Source organism: Colobus angolensis, unplaced genomic scaffold (assembly GCF_000951035.1).
Source record: "Colobus angolensis palliatus isolate OR3802 unplaced genomic scaffold, Cang.pa_1.0 Scaffold5, whole genome shotgun sequence".
Classification (NCBI taxonomy): domain Eukaryota; kingdom Metazoa; phylum Chordata; class Mammalia; order Primates; family Cercopithecidae; genus Colobus; species Colobus angolensis.
Window position 1 is genome coordinate 19126740 of NW_012118487.1, and position 14721 is coordinate 19141460.

General features: G+C 42.2%; 1 protein-coding gene across 4 annotated transcripts in view; it reads right to left on the reverse strand.

Moving 5' to 3' along the window:
* The window catches only part of PALLD (palladin, cytoskeletal associated protein), a 436126-nt gene that overhangs the window by 253791 nt on the left and 167614 nt on the right, over positions 1–14721 (reverse strand). For all 4 annotated transcript variants that reach the window (XM_011959641.1, XM_011959640.1, XM_011959639.1 and 1 more), the window contains one exon: positions 11758–11936. In XM_011959641.1, the coding sequence (XP_011815031.1) occupies positions 11758–11936 (179 nt within the window). The remainder of the gene's footprint in view (positions 1–11757; positions 11937–14721) is intronic.

Here is a 14721-nt window from a genome sequence, read left to right on the forward strand (position 1 = left end):
CACACACACACACACACCCACACACACATCCATACTCACCCCACCACACACACACACATAAACCCCACCACACACACACCCCACACAGCACACCCATACTCACCCCATCACACACCACACACACACCCCACACACACGTCTATACTCACCCCACCACACACACACCCCACACACATCCATACTCACCCCACCACACACACACACACACACCCCACACACACTACACACCCCCCATACACATCCATACCCCACCACACACACATAGACCCCACCACACACACACCCCACACCCATATTCACCCCACCACACACCACACACACACCCCCCACACACATCCATACTCACCCCACCACACACACACACCCCACACACATCCATACTCACCCCACCACACACACACACCCCACACACATTCATACTCATCCCACCACACACACAAACCACACACATATCCATACTCATCCCACCACACACACACACCCCAAACACACTACATCCATACTAACCCCACACACCCACATCACACACACGCACCACACACACCACATACCATATCTATGCTACACACACCCACACCACACACACACCATACCCACACCACACACATCACACCCACACACCACACACACCCTGCCACACACATGCACATACACACACCACACGCACACACCTCACCACACATACACGCCACACCACACACACACCCCACAACCACACTCACACTACACACACCACACACGCACACCATACTCCCCCACAAAATACCCACACCCACCACATACACCACACACACACACACACACACACACACACACACACACACACAAACCCCTGCCCTTGTGAGGACACAGAAGAGAAATAAGTACATGATACGGTGGTGAGTGAAGCAGGAAGATCATCAAGCAGGGGAGGGCACGGGCGAGATAGGACCTCCCCGGGGGGTTGCAATTTTAAGGATGGTGGCAAGGAAGGCTCCCGCAGGACCCAGAGAAGGTGGGGACTCTCTGTCCCTGCTTGTTTCCCATGCCTGTCCCTTAGTCATAGTTTTCACTCCCTGGGAAACTCCTCTATGTCTTTTCCTGATCCTCTGTCTTCCGCGGTCAGCCCGGGCACTGTTCTGTGCTCCTTCTCTGAACTCCAGCGTTCTTGTTTACAGCACTCATGTCACCTAGAATATCATACCTGCTAGAAAATGATCAGTTCCCTGAGGATGGACGCTGGGTTAGGAAGGGAACTACCGATTTTTGAGTATGTCCTGTGTGCCTGGCGTCTGTGGGGCATTTTACCTCATTTAATCATCATCATAATGAACTTCACTAAGAAGCGAGTTATGTGCAGTTTATAGATAAGGAAACCAAGGAGCCAAGAGGTGAAGTAATTGGCAGAGGGTCACATAACTAGAAAGCAGTGGTGACAGGCACTCCTGTGGTTGAGCCTCGTGGTCTGCGACCTTCCCCCCACACCACGTGACCTTCATGAGGTGCGCACGTGTGGGTTCCTCAGAGGGCCTAGCTTCACGCCTTGCCCACACACACCTTCCAGGCTTCTGCTGGAATGAAGAAATAGAACTGGGAAGTGGTAAAGCTTGTCTGGGGACGAGGCGCTGATCGTGCAAGGCGAGAAGAGCAGCAGGCCGGGGGCAGTAACGGGAGGCAAATCTGGAAACACAGGCAGGACCTGGACGCCAGGGCTGACTTGTTTGAACCTGGTCGTGTAGGCACCGAGAGTGGAGACTGGGAAAAGTCAGTGTTCAGGATTAACCGGCGGAGTAGGGACACAAAGGGAGCAAACAACAAATCATCAAAAACAAGTTACGGGCAAGAAGAAAGTTTTCTCTGTGGTGAGAAGGTGTGGGGAGCTGAGAATCCCTGAGGAAAAGCCAGCGAAGGCGATCAGAAGGTCGGGGATAACCAGAGAGACCATTTTATTGGAATCATAAAAGCACTTAGAAGAAGGGGAGGGGTGGAAAAAATCATATGGAAGTTATCACAGACATTCTCAAGGTAGCCAAAAATTGTGGAGAGAAAGCAGTTACTTTTCACCAGATTCAAAATGTTTCAATCATTAAAAAAAAAAATTCCTTCTGATGACCTCTCTTTAGAAAGCCATTCTTGCTACTTTTTTCCAGCTGATTTTCAAAGGAAGAAGGAGCCGAAAAGGCTGGCGCCCCCTGAAATAAGCACACATTTGCTAGCTTTTGCACACCTGTCCAACCCTTGTAAAATCTGAAAGTGACTTTTTGTCTCAGGTGTCAGAGCAGCTCTTGCAAACGGAGGCAGATCAAATCTCCCTCTCTGTGCCAGCCAGTTCCCTGCCTTCCCCTCAGGGCGATTCTCCCTCCCTCTCCCACTCTGTTCCCACTTCAGTCATCTGCTTTGCACCTGCTGGTCAGGGGAAAACAAATAAACAAACAAACAAAAAATCTTTCTCCGTATTTATTAACCGTCACTTTCAGTTTTGGATGTAGGCTCCAATCTGACAGAGTTACACGTTCTAGTCCTTGTAGTTACTATCATCTGTTCATCTAACATTGACCTGCCTAAACCTTAGCTTTTCCTATTCTGCCTCCCACACGGAGTGAAGGAATCACAGGCCGACGATCATGCTTTGGGCTTTGGCCAGTGGAAGTGTCACAGAAATGAGTCTCCTGTCTTGACTTTAAAAGGTGCTCCCTTTTCATTTTAAAAACTTAGCCGGCCGGGCGCAGTGGCTTACGCCTGTAATCCCAGCACTTTGGGAGGCTGAGGCGGGCAGATCACAAGGTCAGGAGATTGAGACCATCCTAGCTAACACGGTAAAACCCCGTCTCTACTAAAAATACAAAAAAATTAGCTGGGCGTGGTGGCGGGGGCCTGTAGTCCCAGCTGCTCGGGAGGCTGAGACAGGAGAATGACGTGAACCCGGGAGGAGGAAGTTGCAGTGAACCGAGATCCAGCCATTGCACTCCAGCCTGGGCGACAGAGGGAGACTCTGTCTCAAAAACAAACAAACAAACAAACAAACAAAACCTACCCAATGTAATACTTTCTGGTGGGAAAAGACCCAGGAAATACATGGAAGCAAAAATGAGAGGAAAAACATCATTTGGAATACCACCACCCAGAAACTATTGGAATACATTCTTCCAAAGTTTATCTCTGTGTACACAGACAATGCTATGTATACTGTTCCATTATTGCTTTTTCTCCCACTTAATTCTTGTAAAATGCCTTTACATGTCAGTAAATAGGCACTTCATGATTGTCTAATGGTTGCTTCAAATTCATGTGTACGGATTTACCATAATTTTATCATTCCAATGTTATTGGATATATTATTTCCATTTTTTTACATCTCCCCAGAGATATGTATAAAATTACAATATATCAAAATGTCCATTTCCTCATACTCATGAAAATGCTATGTTGTAATTATTTTTACTTTTTGTCTATCTGATATCTTCCTCGAAAAAATATATTTCTGAGTAGAAATAAACTAGATGGGAATCACATAGCTTCAACTTCAAGAAACAGGATGTCTTCACAGAGGTGGTTATCAGCCATTAAAAAATACATATTATATATATAATTAATAGAGATAAGTAAAATATATAAAAATATATAAATAAAATAAACATAATATGTTATGTTTATATATTATATAGATATGTTTTAAATCTCTAACTGACTTTCCTGAACTGAGTCATGGAGTTTATCCTTTTAGGCATATTTTGCCTTTCAAGATTTGAGGAATAAATATATCCTTTCTCTCATTTCTATTATTTGCTTCTTTTCCTCTCTTTTAAATCAGTTGCTATAATTACCAACACAGCAAGAATCATTCACAGATCAGAGTAACTGAAGCAATGTCAGTGACACCTAACTTTATAAATGATGAACGACTACAAAGGAATTAAAATGATTTTAAAGAACGTTTAATGACATGGGAAGATGTCTGTGACAGAGTAGTTTAAATTAAAAAAAAAACAGTTCGAAAGAGTAGATACAGCAAAATTTAAGTACTCACATGTAGGAAAAAAATTGGAAAGATAAAAATGTTAAGAGTGACTGTCATAAGGCAGTGGGATTAGATATGCTTTTTTATTTTTTTGAGACAGGGTCTCACTCCGTCACCCAGGCTAGAGTGCAGTGGTGCCATCCCAGCTACTTCTCCCTTGACCTGCTGGGCTCAAGTGACCCTCCCACCTCAGCCTTCCAAGTAGCTGGGACTACAGGTGTGCACCACCATGCCTGGCTACTTTTTTTTTTTTTAATTTTGTAGAGATGGGGGTCTCACTATGTTGTTCTGGCTGGTCTTGAACTCCTGGACTAAATGACTTTTCTGCCTCAGCCTCCCAAAGTGCTGGGATTATAGGCATGAGCCACCATGACTGGCCTAGACATGACTTTTATATCTTCTTTTTATCCATACATTTTAGCTTTTTAAAAATAAAAATACAGTATTTATAAATAATAATGGCCTACACTGTGTGCTAGGTACCACCCCAGTGGATTAACTCATTCAACCCTTACAACAATCTAATTTTCTCCAGATGAAGAAACCGAAGCATAGAGCCATCATAAAATATCATGAAAAGTTATTTTCAAATAGATAACATGAAGAATGGCCAAAGCTGTGCTTAAACTGGTTTGGCTTTTCTCCAAAAGTTTTCCAAACCCAGTGAATGGAATCTATGCCTAGAGAGGCGTGGCAGTGGTCCTGGCACCCAAGGCTTTACCCTATGTGGCTACCAGGAACAATTCCACACTTCACATCGCAGCACACTTCACAATGTCACTTCAAAGGGGTACACATTTTATCTGATTATTCGTAGCACTGAGAACCTGTGTCAAACAGGACCTGCCAGTCTGCATCACGCTGGTTTCCTTCCCCACCTTCTTAATGCTGCCCTGCCCTCCTCTCCTCCTGACCCCAATCCTCTTCATCCACAAGGTCCAGCTTAATCCAGCTTCCTTCATCCCACATTTCAGGGCCACCATCCTGCCTCTTTGGAGCTCATAAAGCTATTCATTTTACAGCCTGTATAATTCATTTTACAATCACAGGGGGAGGCAGTGGTGGAAAATTGAGATGTCTGTATTTATTTTACATGTTTACATGGATCTTTCCTATTTATATAGGAAATTCTTGAGAAGCTCCCTCTGCCAGCTAGTTCTTGAGGGCACCCTCTCACCATCTAGTACAGATTCCATTTCCTTTCCCCATCTTATTCTCCTCCCTCCTGCATGATCTATTTTTCCCTCTTGCACTATTTTCTTCAGCCTATAAACATATTCTAGTAACTCCAGCCTGAAAACACACACACTGTAAAAACCATCTTTTTTGACCCCATGCTCCATTCCAGATACCAGCCCCTATCTCTGTCGGCAGTTAAACAAAACTTCTCCAACAAATATCTGTTATTTGCTGCTTCTCTTTCCATATTTCACAAACTTTTCTTAGCCAGTTCCATTTGATCTTTGACCCTGTTCAGATTCCTCAAGCTCCTCTTGCTAAAATCGCTGACAACATCCACTGTTGCTGACCCCAGTGGTTTCCTCCTGGCCCACATCTGATTGGAGCTCTCAGAAGCAGCAGACACAGGTCGCAGCCCCCTCTTCTGGAAACTCTTTCTCTAGCCTTCCCTTACACCATTCTGCCCGGTTTCTCTCGCACCCTAGGCGCTTTTCCTTCTTATCTCGTTTGCTGGCAACTCCTCTTTCAACAGGCAGAAGTATCCCAGGCTCAGACTCAGATCCCTTCCTCGTCTCCATCCCCTCTTCCTCCCTAGCTGATCTGTCTGGAGGTGTGTCCAGTCCCACAGCTTTAGTTGCCATCTATATCCTGATGCTCCCCAAATACTGCATTCTCATCCTGTGCTCTAGACTTCTATGTTTATATCTGCAACTACCGGCCTGATACGTCCACGTGGCTAAGTAGAGATTTCAAACACAGCATGTTCAGACTGGACGCAGTGGCTCATGCCTGTAATTCCAGCACTCTGGGAGCTGAGGTGGGCGGATTACTCGATGTCAGGAGTTTGAGACCAGCCTGCCCACTATGGCAAAACCCTATATTTACTAAAAATACAAAAATTAGCCGGACATGGTGGCTCGTGACTGTAGTCCCAGCTACTCGGGAGGCTGAGGCAAGAGAATCGCTTGAACCCAGGAGGTGGAGATTGCAGTGAGCCGAGATCACGGCACTACGCTCCAGCCTGGGCAATAGAGCGAGACTCCATCTCCAAACACACACACACACACACACACACACAGCATGTACAAAAGACAGCACTTAATTCCTTTTGTCCCCTAATCCTGTTCCTCTCCTGTCTTCCTCATTTCAGAGATTGGCACCATTGTCCTCACAAACGGTACAGCTGAAACCAGAGTCATCCCTGATTCCTTTCCTCCCCTCGCCTCCACGTGGAACCACTGCAGGGGTTTTGGACCTGCCTGTGAACCCAACTTGAATCTGACTTACTCCCTCATCTCTTCCGTATCCCCCTGAGGCACCGACAATAGGCTTCTACTGGTATCCCCAATTATAAACCAAAGTGTCAGTTAGAAAATATGAATCAGTTTAAACCCTCCATGATTTTCAATTTGATTTAGCCTCAGCCCTGTGTCCTGCGTACCCCGGCTGCGGCCCAAACCCCTGAGCTACCTCCTCCATTTGATGTTCCAGTCACCCTGGACTTCCTCCTGCTCCTTGGGCACACCTGGCTGTCCTCACCAGGGCCTCTGCATTTGTTCCCTTGGTCTGGAGCACTCTTTCCCCAGCCTTCCCTATTGGCTCCTTCTCAGGCTGCTTTCTGAGACCAAATGTCATCTCTTTGGAGTGGCCTTCCTGATCACCGCATCCCATCAGCCACCTTTATTTCTTTCACAGCACTTGCCGCTGCTGGAATGCCTTACGAGTTTACTGGGTTACTCTGGCCCTCTTCTGGAGTGTTCGTGCAGTGAGGGCAGAGGCCTGCTTGTTCGCTGCTGTGTGTCTCAAGGGTGAACCACTGCCTCCCTTACAGTAGTCACTCACTATATTCTTGAGAATGACCAAAAAGTGCTCAATTATATGCTCTGAAAAATGCCGTGCTCAGATCCGAAATCCTGTTACCAGATGAAGGCGAGGAACTGTAGCTGCCCTTGTGATGAGTTTATTTGGATTTTATGCTATAGGGTAGAGGGCAGATTCAGGAGTCAGACTGCCTAGGCTTGAATCCTTGACTCCTAGGTGTGTGTGTGTGTGTGCACGTGTGTATAAGTGTGATCTTGGTCATTACTTAGCCTCTTAAAACTTCAGTTTCTTCAACTATAAAATAGGCTGATTTTTAGTTTTCACATATGAGTGAGAACATGCAGTGTTTAACTTTCTGTTAAAAAAGTTAATTTCGGCCGGGTGCGGTGGCTCACACCTGTAATCCCAGCACACTGGGAGGCTGAGGCGGGCAGATCATGAGGTCAGAAGATTGAGACCATCCTGGCTAACACGGTGAAACCCCATCTCTACTAAAAATACAAAAAATTAGCCGGGCGTGGTGGCGGGCACCTGTAGTGCCAGCTACTTGGGAGGCTGAGGCAGGAGAATGGCGTGAATCCGGGAGGCAGAGCTTGCAGTGAACCGAGATCACGCTACTGCACTCCAGCCTGGGCGACAGAGCGAGACTCCATCTCAAAAAGAAAAAAATAAATTAATCTCATAGAAGTAAAAAAGCAGAACAGGGGCTAATAGGGGCTAGAAAGGGCAAGGAGAAGGGGGGGATAGGAAGAGACTGTTAAAGGATACAAAATTACAGCTGAAAGTGTAAGAGGAATACGTTCTAATGTTCCATACCACTACAGGATGACTATAGTAAACAATAATACCTTATATGGTCTTAAATAGCTAGAAGGAGGATATTGAGTGTCTCAACACAAAGAAATGATAAATGTTGAGATGATGGATATGCTAATTACCCTGATCTGATCACTATATGTAATATATATCAAAACAGAACTACATACTCCATGTACAATTATTATTTGTCAATTTAAAAAATAAAAAAAATTAAATGGAGTGAATTTTGTAAGGATGAAATGAGGTAATCTCTGTAAAAATGAAGAACAGTACTTGGCTCCTAGGTGACACTAAATGAATGCTAGCCACTGTTCTTAAGCTGTAATCTCTTTTGTATCATTCTAAAACTTGATGCATGAGACAGTGGAACTTAGACAGCTTTTAATTAGTAGGTTGTTAAACTTTCAGAGAAGGCTTTGCTGAGATTTTAATTTCAAAAAGAAATCTTTCTACCCTCTGATAGATAGGCTGCCAATGACAGCTGATGTAGTAATAACATGCTTCAGGAAGCAATTCAATAGGAATATGGGTGAATCGAATTTAGTGCTAGAATAAGTAAAATATAAAAATTTCTGTCCGGGCGCGGTGGCTCAAGCCTGTAATCCCAGCACTTTGGGAGGCCGAGACGGGCGGATCACGAGGTCAGGAGATCGAGACCATCCTGGCTAATACGGTGAAACCCCGTCTCTACTAAAAAATACAAAAAACTAGCCGGGCGAGGTGGCAGGCGTCTGTAGTCCCAGCTACTCGGGAGGCTGAGGCAGGAGAATGGCGTAAACCCGGGAGGCAGAGCTTGCAGTGAGCTGAGATCCAGCCACTGCACTCCAGCCCGGGTGACAGAGCAAGACTCCGTCTCAAAAAAAAAAAAAAAAAAAAAAAAATTTCTTACTTTGAGTCATAAGTTGAGGCTAAGAATTTATCTGAGGTTCTCTTCCACTTCACATAATTGTTCTTAGGGATAAAAACACTAAAATCTTTTGTTTTTAAAAAATTATTCATATTTCACAAGGCAAAGGAGCCAGTTTTCTAAAGTACTTCATGTTAGGCTTAGCAGATTGAATCTTCACAACTCTTCATTCTTGCCATGTCCAGCTTCCTTACCCTCCCTTCAATTTATCTAAAGTCACGTACGATCTATCTACAGTCAGAGGTACCCAACGGTGTCGGATGTCTCAGTAAGTTCAGCAGCGTCACATGGAAAGCTGTGCACTGGAAGAAATCCACTGTCTCTGTTGAAGTCCCGAACATGATACATATGTGGCATGTAGAACTAGAGGGATATATTTAGTACCTCATGCAGATGATTTGAAAGGACTAGCAGAAGAGGACTGGCAGTTCAGAGACTTTTATACAGAAGAATGACATTTAAAGTTAAATATCAGTGTGGTGAGAGTTTGAGTCTATCCCAGTTGGACTCTGCAGCTGGTTTCAAGAGGCAGTGAAATATCTCATTTTATAGTACATATATATATATATGATTTATATATATCTTATATATCATGCATTTAACTTTTATAAGTTCTTAAAATGCTTTTGATTTCTCTTATACAACTTATTATATTACTTTATCATTTTACATTCCTTTTTCTGTTTGTTTGTTTCTGAGACTGAGCCTCACTCTATTGCCCAGGCTGGAGTGCAGTGGCATGATCTCGGCTCACTGCAGCATCTGTCTCCCAGGTTTAAGTGATTCTCGTACCTCAGCCTCCTGGGTAGCTGGGACTACAGGTGCCCGCCATCACGCCCAGCTAATTTTTGTATTTTTAGTAGAGACGGGGTTTTACCATGTTGGCCAGGCTGGTCTTGATCTCTTCCTTGGCCTCTCAAAGTGCTGGGATTATAGGTGTGAGCCACTGGGCCTGGCCTTTTTTTTTTTTTTTTTTAATGTGTTTATCTGCTGTTAGATTGAGGACTCCTTGATATCAGGGATTGTCTCTTAACCACATTTATACCTGCACTGTGTAGCACTTAGTAGGGCCTTAATAAATTTTGGTTAAATTAAGTTGACAGGCTTTTACTTAAATCTAACGTGATTTCATTTAATATTTGTAGTATGAAAGCAGAACCCAAAACTTACCATATTTCTAGCAATCTTGCAAGCAAATGAAGAATTTCATTTAAAAGTGCTCTGCCTGTTAGAGGACACATCTGATCATCATTAGCAGACAGGATTTTCATGGAAGTTTAAGTTCCCTTCACTGTACTCTAACATGCCTTAAGAAGTTTGCCACCCCTGAATAATACTGCCAATTCATTAGTGAAATTTTAAACATCTTTTTGTCATTCACTTTTCATTCATGCAACACTTTGAAATACCTATCTGTATGACAGAGTCGTTAATATGGACCCTGGAGCAAGACTGTCTTGGTTCAAATTCTTGTGTGACTTTGAACAAGTTTCTTCTACCTCTCTGGGCCTCAGTTACAAAAAGGGAACACTAATAATACCTCGTAGGCTATGGCAAAGTGTAAATGATTGTGTGTGTGTGTGCACGCACGTGTGCGCACATTTTGTAAGTGTCATGTAAGTATCAGTTGTTACTACATATAGAATGTTTGTTTTTATTAACAGGACAAGGTCCCTTGAGGTGCTCCAAGATGTTTGCTGCCAAAGATAATGTGGAGGATCCTTTCACTGAAGTAAAGGTACATACTTTAAGTCATCAGTAATAATTACTTTTTATTTTTAATTTTTTCTCCTTTTGAAGAGATGAGATCTTGCTCTGTCTTCCAGGCTGGAGGGCAGTGGTGTCATCATAGCTCAATGTAACCTCAACCTCATGGACTCAAGCAATCCTCCCTCCTTACCTCCTCAACCTCATGAGTAGCTGGGAGTACAGGTACATGCCACCAGGCCAGGCTAACTTTAAAAAAGTATGTGTGTGTGTGTGTGTGTGTGTATGTTTTTGGAAACAGGGTCTCAGTTTGTTGCCCAGTCTGGTCTCAAACTCCTGGCCTCAAGCGATCCTCCTGCCGCGAGCTCCCAAAGTGCTGGGATTACAGGCATGAGCCACCTCATTTGGCCCTACTTTTAAAGCTAATTGCTGTGGGTCAGTTCTTGAAGGAGCTATAAATGGTGGCTCACATCTTGCCTTCTTCACCTCTACATAATGAAGATATTGGTGCTGTTAAATAGTTAAAAAAAAAGTACAGACCTCAAGGATTTTAATATTCTTTCTATATTTTAACTATTATTTTGAAAGCAACCAATTAACAGAGCACTCATCAATTTATGGATTTAGGAACAGTATAAACACTACAGTGCTTAAAACACTTCCAACTATTCTAAATGATTGGTATTGATCAAAACACAACAAAAATGTAAAATATAATACTTTGATATCAAGTTTTTCAACTCCCTGGAGATTGAATCCTGTCAAAGATGAATAGACCAACAGAAACAGCTCATTCTCTGATTACCCCTCTTTAATACAACATTGATTCTTGAATATTCTCACCCAGTGATTGCAAGTTTGTAGTGCATTTAGCAGGAATAATGGGGTCTTAACAAAAGAGGCAAAATTCTAGAATTTAGTAAAAATGAGAACATTTAAAAGTATTCAATTACTTAAAATTCTCATGAATGATTTCCTGAGTCATTTATCGCTTAACTTTGCTTGATATGATATTTCAATTATGTTTCTACACTTCATTTATTAGAGGAAGACAAAAATAATTTGGATGCCTTACATTTTAAATAATTCAAATTAATGGAGTGGAAACATTCTACATTAAAAGGAACAAATGTTGACATCAGAGACAGTTGATGGGTGCCTAAATGTTGGAACAGTTCAATTTATAAAGGTTTTCAGGGAAATGAAGTTTGATTTAGAACACCACTGTGCTGTTTGCATTGGAAAGGCACATTTGCACACCCAAGATACTGGAGTGATTAGACCACTGACACACCTTTATCCCCCATTACCAGGCACCCCTCCTTACCTTCAATGAACACCTCAGCAGATGTTGTGTCTGAGCCGCTGGGATTCGTAGCCAGACAAGTGTAGCGACCTGTGTCGTCCTCAAAGGCCTCTGCTATGATCAGGGTATGGAGGTCCCCACCCTCACAGTGGATTTGAATATCAGGAGTGTTGTGCAGTTCTTTCCCTTCACAGAACCATCTGCAGGCCAAATGGAGGTCAAAGGACAGGAGGGAAAGAAAGGAAATGGTGATGTTTAAAACAATAAAGCAGAAGTGAAGGCTAGTTGCTATGCAAAACTATGTTTGTTTGATTAAAAAAAAATCAGTGTCAGTGTTACTAATGGAAACTCTACAATTTAGACTGTGAAATTAATGACTAGACAATTCCCATAGGTTTTCTTTGTAAAGCATCTTGTACATTTTATCAACCCAAGTGACGCTGTCAAACTCAGAAAGACCGTTTCAGTTATAAAATAAAAGGAACAGAAATTCAGTGTCTTATAAAATGCTTTATAACAAATACCTCCTCCATTTATTACAGTTTTATCTATTAGTCTTATCTAAAGAAAAATAGAAAAGTAATATAAACATTATGCTCAAAATATTTAATATATGAAAGGAAACTTATCATGTTAAAAAATCACAGGCAGCAATATTTTTGTTGACCTTAAGACTTCTGATCAGCTGAGCAGTAACAGATTTAATGCCTTCCACATTTCTGATATTTACAAAACTTTCTAGCAGACTGCCTTGGCCTCCAAGATGTGGAGAGATATAGCAGTTGTGCTGTGATTCATTCTTGCTGGTCAGCACTTTTCCTATCCCAAACAATCAGGCCCTTCGTGTGGGAAATTTCAGGCTGCCAGACTGTTTGAACACAGGTTCTCTCACTCTCTCTCCCCTCTTCCCCCAGCACCTCAAATTCTCAGTAACATTTGGTTGCCTTTACATTTTACCAAGAAACAAACATACAAACAAAACAAAACAAAGCCCAAAGCTGCCCTTAAAAAAAAACCCAAATGGGATTTATTTTTAAAGAGATGTGTAGAAATCTGCCACTTACAACTAAAAGAATTGAATTCTCTGGGAAAATACTGTACATTTAGCTCTTAATGAGCACCTAGAGATTTTCTCTAAGTCTAGTTTCCTATAAAATTACTTGGATTTCACATCCTTTTGTGAAATATGACATGGAAGACTTTTTTATTTCTGTGTTTAGAGTAGGATAATATAGGTTTTTGTCTAATTTAATTTGAAAATAAAGTTAATAAAGCAAATGAGTTTGCTAATATTCTGAGTATCAACCCCAGAAACCATACTCAACATTAAATATGTGATTCTCACCAAAGAAGAGACAAGACCTGGGGAATTAAAGAACATAAAATAATCAGCCAACTGAGCATTCTATGCAATGCAAACCATATTATTTTGGGGGCAATTGAGCAGGGCAGTATTTCTTGATTCTGGGGCACTGTATGGCTTTCTTTGTTGTCATAAAATCTTGAAGAACTTTCCAGCCCAGAGTCATCCTCCAGTCTCTTTTTTTTCCTGTTATCTTTCCAAAGCCATAGTCCAGATCCTCACCCATCAGTGTTAACTGTGGCTTTAGTGTTTTAATTGGTCTCTCCATTACCAGCAGTCTATAAACTCTTTCTATATTCTGTCATCAGATTAATGCTCTTAAAGTTTTTCCCTACATAAATCATTCCCTAAACTTCAGATCTGTCATTGTGGGCTTTCATATAACTCGGCCCTATCGTTTTCTTATGCTAATCCCCTGTTTCTGTCAAATATTTGCATGGACTTACTGCTCCTTACATAGCCCTCAAATATTACCTGCCTATTTTTCTGTGCCCACATTTTCTTCTCCTTGGAATCATCTCCTTACCTTCTTCATTAATCCCATCTAGGAACTACTCTTCCTTAAGACCAAGCTAAAGGCTTCTTCAACAGATTAAAATAAACTGAATATATACTAACGGAGCTTCTTCTATGTGTGAGGAACTGCATTGCCTACTACAGGTAACAGAAAAAATAATGCCTGCTAAACTCTAAACTAGTTGAGTTTGTCTGTCTGTACTGTGAATTAGAGTGTTTCTACCTTCCATGAAAAAGATATAAACCACCTATTGGGGGAAAATGAAGTATAAAAAAACGCAACAGAGGTTCAATAGGGAGAAGGATTCGTTTCTTTTGGTTAGATATACTCCATAGGGAAACCTTTGCCAACTACCTAAGTGACTAGTATCTTATCCTCTAACTCAGCAAACTTACAGCCTGCAAGCCTACTGCCTGTTTTTATATGGCCCTGCAGCTAAGAATGGTTTTTATACTTTTAAAGGTTTGAAAAAAATCAAAAGAAGAAGAAGATTTTGTAACATAAAGTTCACATTTCAGAGTCCTTAAATAAGGTGGTTTTTTTTTTTTGGTGGTAGGGGAGAACATAACTATGCTCATTCATTTACATATTGTCTATGTCTGCTTTTGCATTATAGTGACAGAGTCAAGTAGTAGTTGCAACATACTATATGACCCTCAAAGCCCCAGTTATTTAGTATCTGGATCTTTATAGAAAAAGGTTCCCCACTCCTGCTTTTTGCTCCTTAAAGTGTGGTCCTGCAGCCAGCAGCATCAGCATCACCTGGGAACTTGTTAGAAATGCAGTATCTTGACCCTCACCCCAAATCTATTGAATCATTTCAGGTCCCCTAGGTGATCATGTGCACTTTAAGAAGTGTTGGTCTGATAAGTTCTGGACCAGAATGACCCGCCTCACAGAGTCTTGGCTCTCCATCCAGGTTGCTCACTTGTTTAACATAGCAACCATTTTTTAAAAATGTATATTGTATCTCTGGTCCCTTGCATGCCAAAGCAGCAGAGATACTGAAAATGAAAAAGCATGCTTAATACATTCATATGCCAAACATTGTGCTAGAACCTAGAGAGTAAGTTAATATAAGACCAGGGGCTGGGCGCGGTGGCTC